Source organism: Diadema setosum, chromosome 5, assembly GCF_964275005.1.
Source record: "Diadema setosum chromosome 5, eeDiaSeto1, whole genome shotgun sequence".
In the NCBI taxonomy this organism is placed as follows: Eukaryota; Metazoa; Echinodermata; class Echinoidea; order Diadematoida; family Diadematidae; genus Diadema; species Diadema setosum.
Window position 1 is genome coordinate 27,487,612 of NC_092689.1, and position 26,111 is coordinate 27,513,722.

At 38.5% G+C, this 26,111-nt stretch overlaps 1 protein-coding gene across 1 annotated transcript in view; it reads left to right on the forward strand.

Moving 5' to 3' along the window:
• Positions 1-20,647, forward strand: part of LOC140228817 (extracellular matrix organizing protein FRAS1-like) — a 241,756-nt gene extending 221,109 nt beyond the window's left edge. The window contains exons 58-68 of the mRNA XM_072309090.1: positions 875-1,075; positions 1,939-2,126; positions 2,685-2,768; positions 3,866-4,785; positions 6,316-6,443; positions 6,962-7,122; positions 8,092-8,204; positions 9,023-9,189; positions 14,997-15,202; positions 15,375-15,521; positions 18,246-20,647. Of these exons, the coding sequence (XP_072165191.1) occupies positions 875-1,075; positions 1,939-2,126; positions 2,685-2,768; positions 3,866-4,785; positions 6,316-6,443; positions 6,962-7,122; positions 8,092-8,204; positions 9,023-9,189; positions 14,997-15,202; positions 15,375-15,521; positions 18,246-18,809 (2,879 nt within the window). The 3' untranslated portion in view covers positions 18,810-20,647. The remainder of the gene's footprint in view (positions 1-874; positions 1,076-1,938; positions 2,127-2,684; positions 2,769-3,865; positions 4,786-6,315; positions 6,444-6,961; positions 7,123-8,091; positions 8,205-9,022; positions 9,190-14,996; positions 15,203-15,374; positions 15,522-18,245) is intronic.
• The last annotated feature ends 5,464 nt before the right edge of the window (positions 20,648-26,111 follow it).

Sequence of the window (26,111 nt, forward strand, 5' to 3'; positions counted from 1 at the left end):
AATCCTTGTGCATGCGTGACAAATATCTATAGAGTAAAGGTAAGTTTTTGACAGATCAGTCACGCAAGTGAAGTGTGGTGAATTTTTGAATGGCAGGTTATCTATTGTGTAAACTTCCCTTCCAAGGCAAAGGTCCGGATTTATGCAAATAGATCAATGACCACCATAAGGCAGTGATGCCGGCATTTGACAGCGAATGTCAGGGACAATTGAACGAACAAGTGCCTTGGACGCTGTTATCATTAGATATTTGATCAGACTGCCCTTCTATTCAAAACACCATGGAATGGGTCTTGTTCAAGTTCATGGCTTTAAAAAAAAAAATATCATCAGATGTTTAAATCGTTGACCATGCCATGCTTCCTCATGTCATTTAGCATTTTTGCTGGGGAATCAGAGTTCAGCCTTGATTCCTGTTTGCCGTAGAGCCTTTGGGCAACTTTGGGAAAAAGTACTTAAGTTGTAGTTTTTCTTTAAAAACCTAATTGTTTCACCAAATGTTGGTGGTCTTTTTGTGCGATGGTATGTGCAAAGTCAGCTCCTGATGCTTTTGATTTCGAGCTCTGTTCTCTGAACAAGTATCAAGGAGCTTATAATTGTGTCACCCTGTATAAACTGTCGACTCCATAACAATGTCGTAGATCATAAATCAAAATTGATAATAAATTGATATCTGAGAAACTGAGCAAATAAAAAAGAATACCAAAGAAGACATAAGAGTTGCACAAATTCTCTGATCACATCTTTCAAATATACCCGTGGAATTTTGAACTGGGAGCTCGTCATGCACTCTCCCAAAACACTGACAAGGAATTTCCAGCTTCAACCTCAAATGTGACATCACTTTATTTTTTCTCATACATCCATCCTCTAGCTCCGATGCTTCAGTTTGAGCGTATGGCGTACAGTGTCCGTGAACCCAGCAGCCAAGACCAGACACAGTTCGTCGACATCAAAGTCGTGCGCACGGGTGACCAGAACCGAACCTCCGGCGTGCGCTGCAGTACCCGGGACGGGTCGGCCAAGTCGGGCGTAGACTATGAACCCTACTCAAAGGTCCTCCGATTCGATCCAGGTGAGATCAGTACAGCAGATAAGTTTGAGAGCGTTGCATCTCAGATCGGCATTTCAAAGTAAACCTTTACCTTACTTCCATTCTTGAGCTTTGTTTTATCACAGTCAAGTGTGTAGGACATATGTAGGCGAAGTCTTATGAAGTGATTTATTCATGCATGCACAAGTGTGCCCTGAAAGTCATATGCACTATCAGTGAAGACTGTGAAGGTATATATGAATTGACTGTTACTAGTCTTGTACCCAGTGAGATGAGAAGACTGTAAACGAATGACAAATGAGACACGTAGAGGAGCAAATCACATTTCAGTGTGCCCATTCAAAGTAGGAGTCTAAAAACTGCAAGGATACTAGCCTAACACCCCCCCAACACCCAACACCCCCCCCCCCAAAAAAAAAAAAGAATATTAGTAGTTAAAAGCTAATCATATTTCGTACCATGTCAGTATAATGTTTTTAATTGTTTGGTACTACATCATTTGTTGGACAATGATAAGTTCTGCAAGCAAATTAGAATAAAGGCAATACAGCTTGTTCATTTGCACTTCTTGTGTTCAATCTACAATATATGCAGATGCTTCTTTAGATAATTGTACTTGAAACAACGCCATCAATTTTCCTATTTTCTCACTTTTTCAAGCCACATAGGAGAGCATGTAGTTATATTACATGAATTCCCAATTTTTTATAACAAAATTGTACAAATATATTATTGATATGTAAAAAATATTTACACTAAATGAAATAAACCAATCCAAAATATCAAAACTAAAAAAAAAAAAGATAGCATACACATAATCTCACAGAAATCTCTAATGTGCAAAGAAGTAAAAAAATAGTGAATGTTTCCCTGACAACCAACAGGCGTGCAGTTCATTGACATACAAGTTGAGATTCTCTACAATGAAGACATGGAATGGCACGAGACGTTCTCCATCATCCTCGGACCAGACGAGCCGGAAAATGCCCTCCTGGGAGCGGTCAACGTGGCAACAGTCACTGTGATTGACGAGGAGGCAGCGGGCAGTGTTGTCCTCCCAGCACCGCCAGTGGTATGTCCAGTACCAGTGTCTCCGCTAGTTTTGTTAAGCCAGACAATTAGGTTGATGTGATGACCTGTTGCCCATTCAGGATTTTGTATTGTCATAGTTTTCCGATACTTTAATATATTTCATTTCATAAATCAGTTTACTGTAGACATCGATTTCTGCAACTTAAATGGCAAAGTTGTGTCTGTATACACTGTGCTGACCATGTGAAATTGGGCCATGCCTAAATGATTGCTTCAAATCCTTCTCCATGAGTCATAAAAGTTAGTCACTGTTATTTTGCAGAACACCATTGGTCATTCATATGGTGACCTGTGGTTGAAGCACCAGTCTTCCAATCATGGCAGTAATTTTTGATGTGTTTAAAATACATCACCTTTCCGTCTTCACCATTATCTAATGGTCAAACAGGTGACATTCTGACTTCGGGAATAATTCATGAGGATGTTTTTTTTTTAAGCAATCTTACGGAGGAATTCCCTTCAAACTTACGGAGGAGTTGATGAAGTCTCAATAGTGACATGGAAGTTGTAATTTTTTTATTTTTGTTGTATATTTCAGGTGGTTTCTCTAATGGACTACGATAACATTGCCACAGCTCTAGACACTGATCCATCTCCGGGGTACCCGCTTGTCTGTTGTACGGTAAGTCTAAGAAATTACTCTGTGCTCTTGTGGTGTTTACTGAACACATTTGTTCACCATCTGCAAAAAGTATTGATATCTCTCCCCACCCCCAACTGCTTTTGCAATTGAATTACAGTGTCAAAACAATGCCATTTTGCCCTGTTCTATAAAAATAAAAACTGAAATATGATTCTACCCTTTACAGGTGTCCATGAGACCTGAAAGATTTCACTCAAATCAGTCATATTGAGTGTTTTTGACTTTCCCTATGATCAATTCATTGAATTTGTTTGGGCACAATGTTCATTGGAAATATGTGTAATTCTGTATCGTTCTGACTTCTAGCATTTGTAGCATATATTGAATTGATTTATAAGGCCCTACTGTTTCAACTGCCAACTACTCTTGATTGAAATGGTAGCTGTTGAAACTATAATCATCCATTCATATGTATTTTCACAATGCTTATCAAAGTCGAGTATGCATATTTAAAATGTCAGTACACAAAACCAATAATTTGGAATGTCTCAAGTCACCAAAAATGTATCTTATGCTCTCTAAAACATACATCTGGAATTGAAGCAGTTTGGTAAGATGTTGCTTTTATAGTTCAGATGTGTCATTCCAATATTTGAAATTTGTGTTGATGTCATTCATCTTTGCTTTATGGTTATCAGTTTGCTGAAGTTGTTTTGTAGATATACTGTGCAATACAAAATGAGTATACTTTTTTTTTTTTTTTTGGTTTGCATGAATTCAGTAAAGAAAGTTGCATGCCATCAGTTGCAGATTTTCTTACTTTGATTTTCTGATATATTTGGTGTTTTATTTCTGGGTATCAGTTATTTTTCATGTAAAATTCATGTATATGTGTTATATCAGTGCATCTATGTCTCCTCCAAACGTTATGTGTAACATTCACCATTTGTGATCGTCATTGGTGTTCAGTGTTTGCATGGATCTATCCCTTAGTTCACCATTTGATGTACATGACCCCACTTATGCCTTGTTGAAATGTACTATGTTCCAGTTGTGTATCACGTTCATTAACTCTTTTAGGGTTAACCTGAGTGAATTCCAGTCACACATTTTTGTTGCTCTCTCTTCCCCCATAGCCATGTGACCCACATTTCCCTGAGTACTCCATGACTCGCTCCATGTGCCTTGATTCGGGCATCAACATCTCCAGCATCCGCTACAACTGGGAGGTATCCACCCCTCTGGATAACGAGGGAACACGCTCACCCTTTGAGCGCATCGTTGACAGCACGCCCTTCACCAGCTCACAGCACAAGGTCCTGGACAGCATCTACTTCAGCCGACACTTCCAGGTGCGGTGTGTAGCGCAACCCTATGACATGCGAGGGCGGGCTGGTATACCGCTACGCAGCAACATCGTGACCATCGGCGCAGACAACGGCATCTGTCACACTCCCGTCACGGCAGGGGTCTCGCGGGGTCTCCAGGCACAGTCCTTCATTGCCGATCTCCGCTACATCGGACCGGAAGAAGAGGAGCACCCGAACACTCTCCATGTCTCGGTGGAGGTCCCTCACCAGGACGGAATGCTTCCCATCATCTCCACCATCCCCATCCACAACATCCGCTTCCTCCTCACGGAGCCTGTCTACCGCTCCGCCCACATCTGTTCCAACCTTGTGAACACCGACCAGGGCAGCGGCCTGGCGGAGTACTCTTTCCTGGACACTGTTGACTACGACAGCATGGTCATGGGTCCGGGCTATGACTACCCCTACCAGTTCGACCCCAATGTTCGGGAGGAGGGCACGCTCCGGCTGTACAACAACCTCAATCTCAAGAGCTGCACGTGGACCTTTGATGCCTACTACCACATGACCGAACTCATCGACCTGTGCGGGGGCGCCGTTAGCTCAGACTTTGAGGTGCGGAATGGCGACAAGAGCTTCCTAACTGTCACAGTACCACTCTATGTCTCCTACATCTACGTCATGGCCCCAACAGGTTGGGCATCGCTGGATCACAGGACTGAAATGGAGTTCTCATTTTTCTACAGGTATTGCCATCTTATCATCTGTTGTTGTCTGCTAATATCCAAAGTGTCGTCTCGATCAGAGCAAGAAAACAATAGAATCCCACGTGTTCTAAGTAGGGGTTAACGTTAATACTATTTCTGTAATCATTAAGAGGCATAGCAATGTAAGATATGAAGGATGTATGATGTCTCCTGTTGCAAACACTGCATACAATGATTGACTCTGCAGACTTCATGCAAAGACATGGTCATCCCTGTTATCTAAGGTTTTCTTGCAAATTATTTGATTGTGTCTGTGTAGAGGTTTACACGATCGTTCAGAAGTGCAGTCATAGCTCAGTGATACAATGTACTTTGGTGTATAAGCCAATGCACTGATTACAATGAGTGGACTGTATCCTACCCCTAAAGTGGTGTCATTTGGTGAAATAGGGTTCATTTCTAAATTCCAGAGTGCATGATAGTGTCAGTGAACTCTTCATGTGGGATCAGTGACAGCCATTTTTTTTTTTTGCATGAGTTTTGTAGCTGATGTGTAGTAGGTCAAACTTGTTTCTCCATGCAAGCGTGTGATTTGTGTGATCTCAGCAGTCACGTGCAATGGTCAGTCGGAACAACGGCTATGTTATGTCATCTACAGTTGGCTGAAGGTCATTCCAGTCTCTCACCACTATAAGATAAACAAGAGATTTAGTGGGTAATCGACAAAAGAATAGTGTTTGTTTTCTGATCTGCATAGGCACCATGTTTGCCAAATGTTCATTGTTGAAGTCAGGTGTTTTCTTTCATTGATCATGCAGATATTCGGCTCTCAGACATTATCTCCGCTTTTCTGTTCTTTATTCTCCGTCTTTCAGGGAGGGGTTGTTGATCAGTACTGTTCTGAGTACTGGACTCAATTGGGATGAAGTCAAGAAGATAACACTTTATCCATGAATTATGAGTGTATTATACCCAGCTTTTAACAATTTGACAGCTTAGAGGTTAGCTGTTTACAGTTAGAGTCAATTTTGTTTAAACTTTGGATCAGGTATGTCTGGACCAGTCTGGACCAGGAATTTCTTGGGTGATAAGAGGATAAAGCAACCTTTGGAATACCAGGCACTTGATCATTGAGTGTGAACAGACTTTATCGTCGTATATCATGCCACTGGGATCTTCTCACATTTGCATTTGGAGGATTCAATAAATATCAAAGTCAGATTGATTTGAAAGGCCTTGAGATGTGGTATCCTTTGCATCTTATTGACAAAATAGATGTAGACATTGATAAGGTCTTTTGACATCCTTGTAAGGTAGTCAGGATTTTAAGGATTTTATATGGGTCATGCTTGTTACAGCATAGTGTATCTTTATTGTACCTCACATAAGCACATCTTTTTTAATTCATTCAGTAGGCAAAAAGGTGACTTTCCCTCTGTTTCCAGTGCTGACTTGGTAGTTCTGTGAATAGACAATTCTTTCTTCCCAGTGATGTGTTAACAGACATTCAACACCTTTATATTGTGATAACAGTTTGACTATTTCATTGATTTATCTATCCCCGTGCAGTACAATCCTGTGGCGCACTGGCCTTGAAACGGAGAGCGTGTTGAGTGGCCGACTTCAAGTCCTTCGGATTTGGATTGGAGATAATGGCAACCTTGTCATTGATTTCAAGACTACCACCAAATTTAGAGGTAGGGACAAGTCTCCAAACAGTGACTTGATGAATAATCAATGAAATTGATGATTCAGACACACAGATTGTTCTGTTATGAATAACCTTAAATTTCTCTTCATTTTGTGTGTATCTTTGTGTGTGTGTGTGTGTTGTGAGGGAAAGGAAAATCCAGTCAAACTTGCCTAAAGTCGAATCTATTTGGATTTGAAGAAATAGCTTCGACTTAGAAAAATTTGACTTATTAGGGATTAAAATCAATAGAATATAAGAGAAAGGACTTGAAAAGAGCTTCGACTTATTTTTCGACTTATGCGAGATCGACTTTAGTAATAAGTAAGTTTGACTGTAGAAAAAAAATTGTGAATGTGCTATAATTAGAACAGTGCAATTACTCAAGATGACAGGGAAAGAAGTTACATAAAAACTTCTTTGCTTCATAACTATACTACATACTGCTGCAGGAATATTTAAAGAAAAGTTGTTTGCAGAAAATATCTGTATCAATTTTGTACTCTGACTATTTTCCATGTGTAGGTCAGTTTGTCATCAACCATCACACCCTCGACAACTACAAGTCACGTGTAGTCCCACCCCTCGAGCTTGGTGTTGCATTTGAGTTGGAGCTCCTCTGGAGTGAAGGGACTTTTGACAGCCCGCAGCAACTCTGGCGGGCCACAAGTGCATACAACAGGAAGGTGAGAAAAAAACTGCAAGCCAATTATGCGTTAGACCTTCTTCTGTTCTCTTGTATAATAGAGTTCATTCAGTAAATGTAGATATTCCCCTAACCAAGTGTTCGTCATGTTGGTCCAAATTGGCTCTGAAATATACATTGCATTCTAACCTGGTGAATTTTTTGACCATCAAATTAATTGCAAGTGCCAGAGGAAAGGCTTTCTATGCCTCCACCCTAAAGGTGTGAGAGGCATTTTGTTTTGTTTTTTCTGTGAGCATCACCATGTCATTCATAATCTTAGTTCGGCAGAACAAAAGTTTAGCATGGTTAGTAATTTGATCCAGTGCTTACAGACCAATCGAAGAGGCATGACATATAAGGTTAATGTGCTATTGTTTGTGAAAATGCTCGAGATAACTGATTTGCACGAAATCAGAGCTTTTTATATCATTCATATCATCACTGGATTTTGTGTCGCATAGTGGAGCTACTTAATGTACTGCATGGAGTAAATTTACCAGGATAAGTGCTTGGTAATCTGTTATGTCTTCTCGATGGTCATGAAGTTCAGGCTATTGGATGAAGGGGAACCAGATTTTGGTGATCCCATTTGTTCTGTGCAATTAGCAAATTTGACAGTTCTGCTTTTGTTATCACTTTATGTCGTGCTTTAAAAATTACTCTTAGATATTGCAGTGAAGTGAGCATGGATTTTCTGCAGTCATATCTTTTTTTTTCCTGCTCAACAAGAGCAATCAAATTCATATATGAGGAATCATCCCACAAGTGTTGCAAAGAAGTTTGTAAAACGTGATGACCTTTCGATGACTTTTCTCTTTGTAGACACAAGTTAACCATGAATCAGCAGTCCCTATCACGAATAAGATATCACAACATTTATCGAGTGATTACGTAACATTATTTATCTTGCACTTCTCCATTCTCTCACTTATCTGATCCGATTGCTGCATGTTTACCACTACCCTAGGACTACTCTGGCGATTACATCATCGAGCTAATTCCATGCACAGCCACTCCGACGCAGTCTTACAACCCATCTCCAGATCTGCCCATTGTGTGCACGGCACACCCACCTGAAAAGTAAGTGCTGCCCCCTAGCCAACTTTTCGACTGAATCCATGAGATCCCCATTGAGGGTGTTATGAGTGTTTTTTTGGAGAAATTCTTGCAGAAATATTATTCTAAAATCAACTTCTTAAAGTTATAACATGTCACAAAGCCATGAAGTAAACACAAAGAGAACTGATAAATAACACTAATTTTGAGCATGTATTCAAAGTTTTAGTTGTGTTGGTGTATGCTTTTCATATGTTTACATTTATGCAACAAGAACGTTGGACTGTCATTGTCAGAAATCTGTCACAATGACAACAGGGCAAAGTTTATACTCAGAATTTTCCCATAGTAGCCAGAATGTATGCAATGTGAAATAATCAATGAAAATTATGTGAGATGATATGTGAGCAAAAAAAAAAAGAAGAAAGAACCCAACAAAAACAACAACAAAATTGTGATTGTAGGATCTCAATTATCCAAGTTGTAATGTACTCTGTGTATCTACGTACTGGAAATAAAAGAGCTCTTTGGCCCAGAGTGTGTTGTACATGACATACTTGCCAACTAGTAAGATTTTATCAGATTCAGTAAGATTTTTTACGTTAAAAATAGCAAAATCAGATTTTCTGTCAGAGAAATCAGATTTTTAAAAAATATGTAGATATACCTTTCATGTGTATTTTCTGAAGATTTGACTGAAAGTAAGATTTTTAACTTCAGTTTGCATATAAAATAAGATTTTTGCAATCCACGAGTAAGATATTTCATCTTGAAATGTTGGCAGGTATGACATGACTGATTACCCTTCTCCTTCTTCTCCCTCTTTCTCTTTTCCCCTCAAGGTTTGTGGTTCCTATAGCATTCCAGCAAACAAATCGCCCCGTGCCAGTGGTCTACTCCCTGAACACCGAGTTCCACCTGATGAACAATGAGAAGGTGTTCATGATGAACCCCATTGAGGCCACCATGACCCTTGGAGAGATGGACTACAGAGGTGCTTTCTCCAAAGGTATGTTTTGAGAATGTCCCTGAATTATGTCCCCCCCCCATGTACTACAGAGGAGCTATGTCCAAATATACGTTTCTCAGAAGGTCCCAAAGCTTTTGCCCCCTTCTACACCCAAAAGGGACTACAGAAGAACTCTCTGCAAAGCTAGATGTATGCTTTTGACAAAGGTTCTCACCCCAAGATGGACAACAGAGGATCTGTTAACCCTAAAAAGACTGGGGTATTTTGGTAGCTGGAAAGACTGGGGGGGGGGGGGGGGGGGGGGGGGGGCCTAAAGGGCCCCCCCCCCCCCCCCTTGAGATCTCGGCCGTGGATCGCGCGATCACCGCAAAAATTTGCACAATGGTAGTGTGCGATGTAATCTACAAGATCACATAATTAGATTTTTCAAAATAGTCTTCTTTTATTTTATATCAATTAATTATGCTAATTTATGCAAAAATCAGACCTTTTTGCTATAAATCAGTAAATAAAGTTCTAAAAGTGCAAATTTTTTGTCCAAATACTCTTTGTGGCATTCTTAGCAAATGTACTTGAAAAAAAAAAATCTGTATATCAAACTTTATTTCTTATGTATTTTATTGTTTTATGAATTTCTTATGTATTTCCTTGTTTTTTGACCTTTTGTTTTTGTCTTTTTTTTTCAGCAAAATTTTATGTCAGATGTTTTTGAAGAACAATACTGCTAAAACAAATTGATTTCAGCCGTTGAGAGTAAAAATAAGCATATTTATATGAACCATGTGAAAAATATCAATTTGCATTCACTTTGTACACAAAATCACATTTTGGAGCCATTTTCAGTCCGATGTGCACATACAAAAAGTTACATAACATCAGAACCATACCCCTGGGCGTCACAAATTTGGTGTCAAAATGTGCGGGAAACTCAAAAGAAAAAAGTCATAGAGCGTCGCGGTGAAAGCAATGCGCGTTGCCGAGTAATCGCACAAAATGTCGAGGGGGGGGCCTTTTAGTCCTTTTAGGCCCCCCCCCCCCCAGTCTTCTTAGGGTTAAGCTTTTGAGAAGGTCCCTGAACTTTACCCTCCCAACCCAAGATGGACTACAGAGGATCTCTTTTCAAATGTATGTTTTTGAGAGGGTCCCTGAACTTTACCCTCTTCCCCCCACCCCCCCCCCCCCCAAAAAAAAGAGAGCTGTGTTACCTGTTGCATATTGTAAGATGTGAGTACTGTATTATTGAACTGTTGCGAATGGATAACACTGCATGGTATACGTACAAAATCTTCACATGCTGGCACCAAATACATGTATATGATGTCTCTATAACTCAATGTTAGCTTCTTGGCAAAATCTTGATCAACCTGGCCTGATACAAGTATCATCAAACATTTATTGAAATGATCCTACCTATCAAAATCCAAGAGCTCAAAGAGGAAAAGTAGAACTATCAAAACAGAATCAAACCCCAAAACTTCGCTAAGGTTGTGCATTGGCTGCAAGACATAAATAGAATTATTTTAGTTGTTTTAAGTGTTTTTATGTAACATAAGTAATTCAGAATCATTGAAAAGACAACAGAGCATATGCATTTACAATGATTTGTAAAGATCAGATGTGATGGGAGATTGATATACCTCTTATCAGGATCTGTAAAATGTGCTTGGCTATCTATCATTGATTTATCCCCTGGAGCAAATAAAGAGCCATTCAATAAGTAGACCAAGCTGCCCTTGAACTTTGTATGTGTACATTCCCCTTCAAAGGCAAAACATAGCCCTCAGAAGGGCTCACAATTCATCCTCCATGGTTTGGAATTTGCTTGCCATACAATCAAAAAGCTCCACCAAGAAACTTGTCTGGCCAAAGCAATTTGCCAGGATGATGAGTTGTGTTAGGAGTATTTTGAGATCATAAGTGTAAAATGATTTTGATTGTATGCATATGACTTTTATTCCTGAAGTGCCCTCCCTGTTTTGTAGTAGTGGGTGGGTACAATGTTACTAGTATGTGATAACCAAAATGTGCTGTAGCAGTAGTATTGAATCGCATGCAGTTATAAGCTGCACATGCAGTTGACTCTTGTGCGATGGATACTGCTATGGCCCTATTTACTGTAATTGATGTTATATAAATTAAAATAGAATAATCAAACAACGTCACATAGCAACCATGATCGGGTATGCTCTGAGATTGCAATACTTCTGGCATACCCTTTTAGGTAATATTTCACGCTTTCATTGTGACCTAAAAACTGAAATTTTGATATCATAGCATTATTTTACTTATTTTTTATGTATATGTCCCCATTTAAGAGAAAAATCAGATTCCATTTTTGGCATCACAGGAACAGGTAGACCTTTCTTTCTTTATGATTTTTCAGTGAATTTGAGGTATGAAAAGTGTGTCAGTTCCTCACTATACCACAAGGGCTTGTACTAGCAAGGGAAGTCAGTCTTCTTTTTTTTTTGGGGGGGGGGGTGGGGTGGGAAAGAGGAGGCAAATGTGTGATGTTCCTATGTTACGTCAGCGAGCGTACTAGTCAAATTTCCGATCATCAAAATTTTGTCAAAGTTTGTTTCCGTAAAGTATTGAGCTTGACGTCTGTCACGCTGTATGTCTTTGTTGTGAGTGGCCTTGTTCAAGTTGAGGGTGACCTCAAAAGTTTGTTTGTGCCGTCACTTGTGTATGCAGCTTTGTGTTTCAGTGTGTGTATGCATGGGCCAGGGGAGCAGTACCTGAATTTCTTTTCTGCATGGTGGAACAATCCAACCCATTCAGATTTCAGATTTTCCTTTTGTGACATCTTACTCATGTTTATGTTTTGATATTGAAACAAGTTCGTCCCAGTCATCTCTAGTATTGAGACTTCAGATTACAATTTTGGTTGCCATGTATTGCAAGTCCTATGTGGATTATTCAGCTGCATATATTGCAGTGATAATAGAGGATGATCTTGACCTTTTTTCTTTTCTATTAAATTGTAAAGACAAATCAGCTGCAACTTGAAATCACGAGGTCATCTTTTGTAGGCTAAGATCTAAGTAGACAAATCCTTGGGGATAGATCAAACAGCCTAGTTGAATTTTTAGTTGTGTTGGGAGTCAGGAGAAGTCTGGATTAACATTTTGCGGAAGTTTTAGAAATATTAAAGCAGAAATTGAAACTCAATATGTGTCTAAGGTGTGGTTAATGATCACATGTTATATTTGTTTTATTTTATAATCTTTAAACAAAAGTTGTAATGGTGCTTTTATCTCTGAGAAAACACATTGAAGTGTTAATGGTCGTAGGAATTTCTGAAATCTGTTCATTACAAATATGTAAACATCACTCAAGTTCCTTGAATGGAAATAAAGATAATCCAAATTGCTACTATTTGTAATCTCCTGAAGTCCGTCACCACAAAGGTTTTACTGTACAACCTGGTGCCAGTGATCTGCATCAGTTTCTACTTTACCTCAGCAAGCACTGGAATGATACAAAGTTCACACATCCTATTTGCTGACTCGGCAAATTTGGCAGGCATAGAATGAATGATTTTTTTTCCCCCCTCTGGCAAGTAGTTCAAGAGCATACCATTATTTCTGGTTAAAACTTGATGAAACTGGATCGTAACCAAGCAACCTGTGGACAGTTTGTATAGTTAGATCAACATTGCCATCCCCCCCCCCCCACCCCCTCCAACACTATGATTACAAAACCTTGTGCCCGTCATTTGCCGTGATGTCGTGTTTTTGTTAATAGTATGCTGGTAGGAGTAGGGTGAGCTTGACAGTAACGCTGAGGTTTTCCCAGTGTTGATCATTTATAGCCGGCAGTTTTATTTGACTATCGGGAGTCTAGAATTTCATGTTTGCCATAAAAATTAACCTGCGTTGTAGACAGACTTGAAACATGCATTTTGTTTGATGGAGGGGGGGGGGGGGATGAAAAAGAGAGGTTTGTGGTAACAGTGTGTGTATGTAGTCCTTGGAAGGACTGTAATTTGGTGAAAGAAGAACCTAGAAAGTGGAAAGTATAAAAGGAGGGAAGGGACATAGGGAGAATGTAGGGGAAAGCAAATGGTGACAGTCAACCGGCAGCGGTGAGCTAGAAGTCGAGGTTGTAAATCAATCAGTGGAGACGGGAGAATAGGAGACAGGAACAGTTAAGGAAGAATAGAGTGAGAATCAGGTAAAGGGTTCAGAGGAGAAAATTTAAATGGAGAGGAGAGAAGGTTGGAAATCATGGAGATAGAGAGACAAGTGGAAAAAAAAGTGAATTCTGAATGATGCATCGTGAAGTATTAAAAAAAGGAGAGAAACAAAGTCGGTAGGCAATTGAGAATGCAGATTTAGATGGATCTGAAAGAAATTTAAATCAAAACGTTTTGATCGTTTGCAAGGTGGGTGTGTTATTTGTGGTGGGCATGGGAAGTGGAATGAATGTAATGGTATAAGATAATATCACGTCCCTCTAAACGTCTGCACAAGAGCTCCTTGATAAGCAGTCAGTTCTGGAAAGTAGGTCAGAGTTTGCTACCTGTAAACCTGGCATGCATTTGTTAGTAAGACTCCTTCTTGACCCAAATATTGTTTATCTGTAAGCTTAAAGTGGCTTCAGAGTTTATGTTTTCCAAGGCTTTTTGTTTTGGTTTTTTGCTCACTATGCCATTAGAAGGTTAATAAGTAGAGGTTTGAAGAGGCCTTATTATAATGTGACAGTTTATGTTCATTGGCAACTTTCCAAGAGGTGTGCTAAGAGTGTTCCTCATCAGCTCATCATTTATCCTTCCAAATATCCTGTTTCCTATCAAATCGCTTCCACTTGTGGTAGATAAACCGCAGCATTGATGCGCTACCTCAGGGGGGCCAACTGCTGTGAAAAAAAAAGAAGCAAAAACAAAAACTAAACTAAACGATAGTACACTGCACCGACAGCACAGATTGTTGTGTTTTGAGCAACTGAGCTACTTTTGTCCTTTCCGTCAAAATGTATGGACAAATTTTGTCACTGTTGTGAAGTGTGATGATGTGTTGTCGTCATGATACATGGTGATCATGGAGAATTGATATTTACATCAGTCCCATGTGGCAAGCCTTAGATCCGTAGTATGGATGATTTGCACTGTCTCTATGAGCCTGTCATAAAATTCAGAGAACCAGACATAGTGCTTTTTTTTTTTAATAATTGATTCTCATGACAATGAAATGAGGGATTTTTGTTTAAAACTACAAGAAACCCTCATTGGCTGTGGTGCTGTTCTTGTTAAACAGGTTTCTTTTTTCTTTTTTCTCTTTTTTTTGGGGGGGAAGGGTCCTTTTTGACCTGAGCACAGGTCTTTGCTAGCTAATCAGTGACTTATTAACATGGTCTTTTCCTAGAGATTGCATCCATCATGTTCATATGTTTATCAAAGGAACATTAGAGTGAATATTGACTATGTGATGTATAGTTTGATGGTGTTCAGTACAAGTTATGTCGTGGTTGCCAGTGCAGAACTTTTTATAATGTGTACACTTTGGCAACAATGAATGGATGTGACTGCTTTTTCCATGCACTCATTCATTATTGTCACAAAGCTATTAGCCATCCGGCAGCATGATGCACAACCTTATTGTGACAGCTTTTTAGACCACTGGAACATATCAATGTGTATGGAGGGGTCGGACAGGAAGGAACTGATGATATATTCGTGGTTGTCCTTGAACTTTCAGATGATACTAGTATATAATGACCAACAGACCCATCACCATTTGTAATCATTCATTGTAGATGCAGTAACACCTCCATAAAATTCAAAATTACAGCAAATGGTGATGCTATATTTGATCGGTTGCTGGTACCTTATACTTTTGCGACAGGTCAAACCATCTTTGGGCGTGTCTTGTGGAATCCGGACCAGGATTTGGACCGCGCCTACCGGCTCACCATCCAGAAGCTCTTCATCTGCACGGGCAACGATGGCTACGTGCCCTACTACGACCCCTCAGGCACGGTCTACGAGGAGGGCCCCCAGTTTGGGTGCATGCAGGATAACGTCCACCTCAAACACAGGTTCCTGCTGCTGGTGAGTTTCCATGGAAACCGAGAGTGGGATGCTAGGTGTGGTGACAAGTTGAGATTGAGATGATGACTGTATCTGGTATGATGATCACTCGAGACTATTACAAGTATCTTACGTAGACTTGATCTTTTCCAACTGTAATGCCTCTTATGGTTTTTCTTCTTTTTTTTTTCAGGATCGGGGCAACCCTGATGCGGTCCACCCCCATTTCAATGATGTTCCGTTCGACGCCACATTTGCAGGCAGCAGCCCGGTATATCGTACAGTCAGTCAGATGCCAGGTGTTGATGGCTTCACCATGAATGTAGATCCTCTTTACAAGGTATGAAAGGAGCAGCTGACAGAGATAGTAGTAGTGGTAGTGGTGTTGGTAGTGGTGATGAAGATTGTGGTAGTGGTGTGATGGTGATGAAGATGGTGGAAGTGGTGGTGGTGGTGATGATGATGGTGGTAGTGGTGGTGGTGGTGGTGATTTCTTCGCAAGACAAAAGATTAATTTGTTTCTCCTATCGTCAATATTCTGTTTCTTTGCATTTATTTTGTATCTCGAGTCAAAACAAAGTAAAATTTCATTGTTATAAAGAGTTAAACAAAACATTGAATTGCAAATACTCAAGAGAAAGAAGTCATAAAAAACAATAACAATGGCTAAAGAATCACCCCCCAAAATGCATCGGTTTTTTAGAGTGAAACCTGTTTGCACCACTTACAGCACCTTAATTTACATGTGGATTGAGTCAATGCAGCAATAATAGAAGAACACATCAGTGAAAGTTGAGGAAAATGAGAAATTGTTCAAAAGTTATGAATTTATAAAGTTTCTGTGCAGTCACTACTGGATAGAAGACTACTACAGTTTTTGATGTCACATGCATAGAACTATAAAAAGGAAAACATTACAAAGAGACTTCCATAAAATTTCACATTTCCTCGACTGCTACTGACATGTTTTAAGGGTAACATTATTCCCCCCTGCCTTCTAAAAGAGAGCAAGTCAAGTGCTCTTTACTATGTGAGAAAAGTGAAAATTTGTTGTATTTCTTTATATCACTCTACGCATTTGACAACACAAGCTGTAGAAGTTTTCTCATCCAGTGATGGCAGCAATGAAAGTTCAAAGTTCATAACTTGTGAAGGGATTGTCTGATTTTCCTGAAACTTTCACTGATGTGTTTTACTAATATGTACTACATTCTCTCAATCTACATGTATATTAAAGGTGAAATTGTCCTTTAACCAGGCCACTCCAACACAAACATTTCTCATTTGACTGACAGCTGACAGAAATGGAATGCAAGTTACCAAGCCAAAATACTATCTTATATTTGACAGATAAGATGACTTATCTTTGAATAATAAAGGGTGAAGCAGAACATTCTGCAGAAAGAATGTATGGTTGAAAAGGGAATTTCATTATAGATATTCATTCTTCTGATAATAAAGTAGATGTATCGCTTACTATGTACTGCAAATATTTACAGGTCAGGATATAAAAGGGGAAAAAACATTATTGAGACATATCATATAGTAAGAAAGGGATTTAAGTATCATATGTCATTCATCTAGCTGATAATGAAGTAAATGTTATTGGTTGCGGTTTACTTCAAATATTTAGAGATCTGATTATTAGATACATGGGGGAAAAGATAGTAAGTTATGGTTATGACAGCTATTACGAAATGTTGTCAGTACTTTTTCCTAGAATCCATCAAAGATAGTTATGGTTTATAAACACTTCATGTCCTCATTCTGGAATAGTTGATTACCTAGTAACCCAACGCCATCAAAGCAGGAATTGTTGAAAAGACGGAACTGCAGTGTTAAAACTAGGGAAGCACTCTGAGAGCGCAGACCTCAGCCAAACAAGCAGCTCATTTCCACCACTGATCTTGTTCTTCCATAGAGATATCGGTGATTTCCACCCATACATACTTATAGCAGTGTGTGCTGAAAGTCGTCCGATTTCCCAATATAGAAGCCTTTATTAGGTCATAAACCCTCAGCTGCATGGCACGCCTCACCCTAGCAGAAACTAGAGCACGCACTTTAGTGCGCGCATGCAAACCTCAAATACACGCAGCTTGAACTCCCAAGTTCATTGACCCTACCTGCCAAAATGTAAAAAATCCTTCATAAATTCCCCTAAAATTCTTGGATCACTACCAAATTTAATCGTCTGTTACTTGTATCATTCTAAACCTTTCCTGCAAGTTTCATCCAAATCCGTTTACTACTTTTTCAGTTATTTTGTACACGGACAAACTAACTAACTAACTAACTAACAAACAAACAAACAGACAAACAAACCAACGGCCCAGGTATGCTACAATACTTGAAGCATTGACTAGCTGATTAGACTTTGGGCAAATTCCCGCAGTGTTAAGCATCGTGTGATAGACATGGTAGAAGTAGATTGACAGTTATTGATATTCTAATGAGAGGTCAACAGGTTAGGGTCAAAGGTAACTGCACTTTTAACACTTCTCATCCTTAATTTTAGCTTGAAAGGTTAAGTGGTATTGTGACAAGGGTAGAGATGAACAGAATGTTAGATGCATGGACATGACAGTGATGATTCTAAGGTCAAGGTTAAAGGTAACTCTTCTGGGGTTCAAATATTATTTCAGCCAAGAGTGTCCAGTGTTATTGGTGATATCAACTGGTAAGAAGGATAGAAATTGATAAACAGTTAGCCACCTAAGTGATAGGAATGAAGTGGTCGAGGTCAAAGTCACCAAAATTTACCTGAAAATGTAACTTTCTGGCCATATAAATGTCATCGTAAATGTGTAATTGTAATGTTGGGGTTTTTTGTGTGTGTGCATGTGTGTGTGTGTTAATGGATGGAAATAAATTATGAAATATTCCATGGCATAATGACGGTTAAAGGCCGAACTTTTCTGGACAGCGGTGAATGTCAATGAACTTCGTCAAACAGTAAACTTAGGGCCATGTACTCGAGGCATGATGTAGTGACTTTGTGAAAAATCAGAGCCATCCAAGTCAAATTGCTCAAGTTTTGATTTTCATATCGTTTTCCCCTTAGGTGAATTCTGGGCATCAGTGGTACATGCAAGTAATCTATACAATAGGACCTACCGACGGTGCACCACGCTACAAACGTTCTATCATGGGAGCCATCGACAAGAGGGCAGCGGGCACCGCGAACCCCAACGGGACCAACATGCACCCTCTCCTCCTCAGCGAGGATGATCTCGGAGAGGAGGAGTACGTCGGCCAAGGGGCACAGTCGAACATCACGACTATCGCATCAGTGCTCGTTGTGGTGGTCCTTGTCGTCTTCGTCGTCCTGTTTGTGGTCGGGCGCCGGAGGCGGGCCCAGCAACGGAGAGATGTGGTGCGGACAGAGCCAGTGATGGCCAACCGTCAGCGAGCTGCCAGCAAGCTGAGTCTGGCCTCCGTCAAGGCAGCATCCAAGGCTCCAGCGGAAGAAGAAGTAGAAATGGACATTCAGAAAGCGGTTCGAGTTAGCAATCTTAATCTTCACAAGATAGATAATGTGAATAGGCCACAGGTCAAGGTGAAAAAGGTCAACTTAGAGGTCAAATATCAAGGACAGAATACAACAGAAGGTGGAACTGAAGTTTGACCTTTGACCCTGGTTTTGCACATTCTTTTAACATTAAGAAATGAAAGACAATAGTGTGGAAATATGTAGTGAACTTATTTAAGATAAAATAGCATTTTTATACATAACTGCCAAACTTGTCCAGTGGTTTCTCAGCTTCGAATCATGTCATCATAAAGTATTTGTGTTTTAAGAGATGCAGGTGTGACTGAAGAGTTAATTGTCTGTGTACCCAGGCCTTATGGCGTTTCTCATATGTCTTTGTATTATTTATGACATCTCTTCTGACTGTTGACTTTGATTTGTTGGCTAATATTCTTCAAAAGAAAGATTCGTCATGTTTTTTGTTGCATTCTCTACCTCTTGAGATATGAAGACGAGGGTCTGTGCTGCAATCGATTCTGAGATAGCTCCATCTACCCAGTCATATTGCCTGGCTGTGTAGATTGCTTCATTATGCTTTCTTTTTACTTGGCAAAATGTCTTGAAAGTATCAGAAGCTTTGTCAGTGTGTGTTTGACAACTTCACTGAGTTTGGCGTTCCCAGGTGCAACAAGAAGTAGCTGCTTATTGTATGGTATGCATCAGGATGTCTTTTAACATGTTTGAATTCATGTCTCTACATGAATGACATTATTATCATTTATTACATTGTTTGTATGTGATTCTTAAAAACAAACACTCTTTGTTATGCAAATACAAATAAGCTTTTATTGATTGTCTCTTTCTGTTTTTAAAGACAAAATAATCTGTGAATTTCTAAGAAACATAAACACTATTTTTTTATGCAAATACACATAATCTTTTATTGATTCTCTTTCTCTGTTTAAAGACAAAATAATCTGTGAATTTCTAAGAGACAAAAACACTATTTTTTTATGCAAATACACATAATCTTTTATTGATTCTCTTTCTCTGTTTGAAGACAAAACGATTGGTGAATTTCTGCATTCTTGTAAGTTACTGCCATACGAAATTAAGGTAAATTTCTTTTTCTCTCGGAAAGGTCATGTCAAATATGTGAAATCATGATTTAAAGGAAGTTGATGTCCAGTGTGCCTCTATGTTCTTGTGTAAACACTGATGACCACACACTTCATTTTTGTTTCATTTTCACAGCATGAACAAGAGGTGTCTCATACGGCTTTATTCTTAGATTAAAATGAATTATCATGAGAGAAGAGAAACGGCCAACTCCGAGGAGTGGAGATGCCACCCCTCTATGTCTTTGTGTCTATGCAAGAACAGTCTGCTTCACAGTCATTTGCATTTTTCCAGAAGACATCCCCAGTGCTAACTTAAGTTTCTTGGCGAGCCGAAAGCTCGTGTGAGAAGGAACTCAGAATGTGTGTTGCGTGACGGTATGTTTGACTACCCACCCTGTGTCATTAAATCATATCAACAAATTCCAGAGATTGTTTTTTTTTTTTTTCTACATAAAGTTGATCAGACATAAAACTTTAAGCTCTTCATCAAGTGGTATCATTTTCTTTATCTTTCTTATCTATCTGTCTATATGTCTGTTTATCTGTCTTTCATTCAATCATTCTTCCTCCTTTCATATCTGTCTTTATGTCTATCAGTATGTATCCTTCCAATGTCATCTGCCTCTTCACCTAGTATCTGTGTGTCTGTGTATTATCTGTCAATCAATCAATCTCATCTTCTTTCACCACATACTACCGCAGCCTGTTCCGTTTTCACTTTGTGACTCAGTTTGTCTTGGTTTTATGCAAGAAAGACCTGCTGCTCTGTTGCCTGCTATCGTGCCTTGTTAGACCATTGGCAATTAGCAAGCATTGTTTTGATTAATTTAGGGCAGTAGTGCACTTCATTTCTGTTAATCTGTCTGTGTGTGTGAGAGAGAAAGAGGAAATTTGTGTGTGTGTGTGTGTGTGTGTGTGTGTGTGTGTGTGTGTGTGTGTGTGTGTTTGCATACTGGGTAGCATTGGCCAGTCTAGGACCATATGACTGTATGTCTGTCTCCCAAGGCCAGGAAATGACGTTGGTGTCATCACTTACCTCCATCCAAAACAAACTAGAAAAGAGAGAGAAACAGCACAATTTTGTGGAGTTACAACCAGTTTGCTCTGGTTCAACCATGTCCTTGTCTTCTGTCAATGGTACCTGGGGCAGCATAGTGAAACTCTCAAATGTTTTTGTCCCACAATTCCTGCTCTCAATGCTAGAGACAATGCTCACTCACTCACTCACTCACTCATTTGAATGACTGGTGATAATTTCTATTGTTTGTTGTCCTTCCGACTGGGACAAAGATGAAGATAATTATATCGTACAGGATATCCTATGCCTGTCTGTATGGTAATATGCTCTTGGCCAGAGAAAGAGATGGCGTTTATATACCACAAGGAATTGCCAGGTTCATACAAACTAGCATATCAGGTAGAGTGAAGGCTGTTGGCATGATGATATCACTGTTCTATATGATGGTAGAGATGTGTATTGACTAGCATGAATGTTTTTAGATAATCGCGTTGAAGAATAATACTTCTCTAAGAAAACTATGTGAAGATGTGACCATGTCTTGACTCAAAATTTTAAATATTGTTTTTCATATTTGCTATATGTTTATACATCTGTAAGACATGCGTCATGAAATGGTGCTATATGATCCAAAAAATGGGTGCTTTTGTGTAAATATCATGTTCATTTTGTGTATGTAGTCTTGTGAAATACTGAATAGTAAGTTATTTAATAGCCATTATGTCAGATTCATTTCAGTTCTGTAAATGTAAAAAGTTGTTTATACCTGCTCCAGTGTGTAGCCATCAAGAATTTCCCTAGTGACTGTAGCAGCGAGTAAGTTTAGTAAGTTGCATTTGTTTAAAGCATCTTTTTAAATGTTAAATGTTGAATTTTCTCCAACTGTTTTTTTTTTTACCTTGCAAATATAAAACCACTGGTGCTCTTACTGTGTTTCTATTTGAATTATCATGTTAATGAAATAATCATGTGTCTGTTAATTAGATGTGCATAGCATCTTTTGATGCCTAAGAGTGTGTATATTGTCAGTGCACAATATTTTCCTACTTCAACTATTTAAGATGCCACCTAGATATTTTTATGCAAAGCTATGATGGTATTCATGTATTTTCTGCTCATTTTTTTAATTTCCAATCCCCTTGTAAGCACTTTTTTTTTTTAGTGGAAAGAATGATATCATTCAAAATAACAGTGTTTTGGAAAGACATTATAGAACTGGTGTTCCTCTTTGATTTATAGTGTAGTGTTTTGTTTTCATTTGTTTTATTGGAAAAGTCAATATTTGGAATGCAGCCCCCAGCTGTATCACATGTGTTGTATGTGACTTATCAGTACTGTTCTTCAATTTACTTCTCCGGTGCTGTAGAAAAAAAAAAAAAAAAATGTGCTTACTGATCTTTCCCGCTCTGTGAAAGAGGAATCTAAAGGGGGAAAAATAGCTCCCAGTTTTAAGAACCTACAATCTGATACCCAGACATTGGAAGTATTGTCGTAGGTACACGTAAAAAATGCCTATTTGGTGTTGTCCTACCAGTGTGATGAAAGACAGTCCAATGGTGACACAAGGGTAAACTTGCTTAGGCATGGAATTGGTAATCAGGCACACATAGCTGTAAGTAGGGAGCATATGATTTTTGCTTTTACCTTTAATATGTAATCATGTTTTTTGTTTTGTGTATTCCAGTAAGGATATTTTCTGCAACTACATTGGTTGATGGAGGCAAAAACAAACAAAACAAAGAACAATAACCATCATTTCAGTGACGCCACATGGCAATATCTCCCCAATATTTGCCTTTTATGTATGTGTTTATTTCATTAATACTTCCTGTTCCAACAGGAATTCCACTTGCAAGCACAATACTGAGTTCTCATTAAGTAATGGATGCAATGAACAAAGCAAATATCTTGCTGCACATGCTATGTTGTAAGATGAAAGGAGGTGGACTCCAGTATTTACAAAGTATGAAAAAATTTTGCAATATGGATATTGTGTTTTCTCTCACTCCTTTAAGTCCGTTTGATCTTTAATTTGAGTCAGACTATTCCAATGCTGGCTGTTGTATTGTCAATGTAGAAGCAGAGGGGAGTCAAACTTGGTAGCCTCTGTTTGTTCAGTGATAGATTTGCTTTGCTTCTCTACCAATACTATTTATTGATTTAGGTTTGGTGACTGTACAAAGATGTCCAATTCTGCTGCCAGAAGGTTGAAATGCTTTCACGTTACAATTTCAAAATCATGTAAAAACGTGATGACGTTACCAATGTTTGCACAACAAGATACACGATGTCAGTACGTAATACATTCACTGTGCTTTCAACATGCAAATGCATAGAGACTTAAAAGTAGCTTATATATGTATAGCTTGCTTTCTGTAGAAAGTTATGGGGCTTAACAGTGTAATAGGGCTATTAGCTTTGAGTAGCGTAACAAGAACCTCTCCTAAATAGTTGAGGTTGGAGCAGTGCGTTCCGCCTCCTTGAGAGTCAGGATCTATAAAATGAACACACAAACACAATAGATCCTGCCCAGTCCCATTGATGCAACCTTTCCAATAAAAGGTATATCTTTTCCTTCTAAGGTGCTGTGGAGTCTGTTGTAGATTTTGCAATGTTTATTTACAGTTCTTCTCAGGTATGTTGCTGTGTATGTTTTTTTTTTTTTCATTTTACAGAGCAAACTTTTTTCCTTTTTCTTTTGCTGTTAAGTCAGTGTGATATGAATAGGATTGATTCAGCAAAGGTGATTATGAAGCAAAATAAAAAATGATGACAAAAATGATAATTTTTGTAGTTTAAATGCCCTTTTTTGATGAAAGTGCATTGAGGGTACAAATACAAGCCAGCCCTTTGTTGTATGTTGCTGTCAATGTCTTTGTTGCGTATTTCCTGGGTGACTGATCATTACTGCAGGAAAACTGTCATTTAAAAAGAGAGCAAATAGTTGCTCATATTTTAATTACAAAATTGTAATCAGTGCAAAATTTTCATTTAAAAGATGTGTAAATGTTTCAGCTAACACCTCATACTAACTTTCCTCAACACTGCTGTAACCATGATTTTAATAACTTCACTCTTGTATTAAATAACGTTTAAACTTTATAATTGAATGGCCATTCTGCTCCATGTAAGTCTATGCAAGTTTCACTGTCAGTAAAACTAACTTCTTTTTTTTCAATTCTTAAATATTTGTATTCATGAGTGTTTATTTTTCTGCTTACTACCGAGTGATTATTCCTTTTTTTTTTCTAAATAATATGAGTCAAATGAAAGTTCTTATTTGTTTCCTTCACTTATTTCTGTACTTCATGGCTGAAACTTGTAAATACAGCATTGACGATAGCATTATAGCAGAGTTTGACAATTATTTTTTAAACAGTGTTTTAATTATATATTTTTGTGCAGGAAATTATGGTACTGTTCATTGAAAGGTGCGCTTATTATGAAAGATATGACAATTACATTTCATTTTTGTAGAGGATATATTCAGGTTTTTTTTCTTAATAAGTTCCTCGTTTATGTTATATGTAGTGAATATGATGAAGACAGATGTAGTAAGCATTTATATTTGTTATCCATCTTAAATTGTCCTATTTTTCTTGTCATTAATTTGTGTTAAAGCTTTGCAAAGCATAAGTATATTGTTTTTTCCCATGAATTGTTTTTTTTTTTTCTTTTCATTTTGTCTGATGTATCAATATTTTTTACCAGTTCTTTGGTGCATTGATATTTGAATGAATAAACACTGGGTAATTTGAGGATTGAACTGAAGCACAATGGTGAACTGCATTGTCATTTGTCAGATATAAATAATATGTGTGAGTTATTCCTGTGTGGTGCTCAAGAAACTTGATGGAGCCGGACTCCTTTTATGTGTGAGAAAGGACAACTACAGACACACAGACACATACATACACCCACATACATACACACACACACACACGCATAACACACACACTCACACACACACACACACACACACACACACACACACACACACACTTTCAAACATAATACTGAGTGCACATGGGAAACAGACACAGAAACACTGATTTCGCCATGTCGTCATTTATAGTCCCTTGTTGGCACAAATCCATGCATAGATTTATGATTTTTATACAAAATACAACAATATGAGTCTAGTAGGCCCTATACTCAACTGGATATGACAAGACAAATAGTGTCTGACGATACATCAATTATTGAAAGTCGTTTTACGAAACTTAAACCACTGGAAACATAAAAAGTTGAGCATGCATCAGAACTGTAAATTACCGACACAAATTGCATGGCTAAATACATGTACATTCATTGTGCGCTGAAGTTTGTCTCCTTATACGACACTGATGGTGGGATCAACATTAACAAAATAAAGAATACATACGCAATGACGATGGAGACACCGATAGGTAACTGTGATACATGTATGTGTTCCTGATTGAGCATCAACTTGTTCATCTTGTTAATCTTCGCTGAGTTTCAAAGTGACTTTGTTCTTTATTTTTGCCACCTACCCTTAACAAAGTTAAATGACAGTGGCCGTCTAGATGGCTAAGGAAAAAAAAAAAACGCATGACAGGAGAAAGTACTAAGTAATTGTCAAAGACAGGGGCGGATCCAGGAATTCCATAAAGGGGAGGCGCCTTGACAAATTCAAAGGGAAGCACATGCTCCCCCCCCCCCCCATTTTTCTCTTTATTTCTTTTGTTATAACAAAAAAATAAATAAAAATAAAGAGAGGCGTACGCCCGGTGCGCCCCGATCCGCCACTAAAAGAAGATGTGCCCATGATATTAGATACATACCGCTTACGCAGTATTGTGTTTGTTATTTGCTTGTGTGTGTATACGCACATTACAAGTACTGTACCTGTATTTTGTTTCTATAAAGGCAAGATTATGGGGGATTTTTTTTTTCTCTCTCTCTCCGTCGCTCTCTTTCTCTCTCTTAACTATATACTACAGACATTAATGGAAGAAGTGATTATTTTCCATCATATAGTCATATCGTATTTCCTGTGAATGAATTAAAAAAAAAATGTTCCGGTCTCATCGTAATCATAATCATAAAGGCAACAAACTTAAATGATCTTAGGGCAAGGAAGTGCACCAATACAAGAAGTGAAATACACGCATAAGATGCAGGTATATATATAATCGTACATGCTCATAAAATCGAGGAAATGGCCGGTACTTTGGTTTTTGATTGACTAATAATTATCTATAACGGTTGCCGGTTTCACCGACATGTTATCAGGAAGGTTAAAAGAAGGTTTTACGAACCTATTAAAGGTCGACCCCTTGCTTGCACAAATACTAT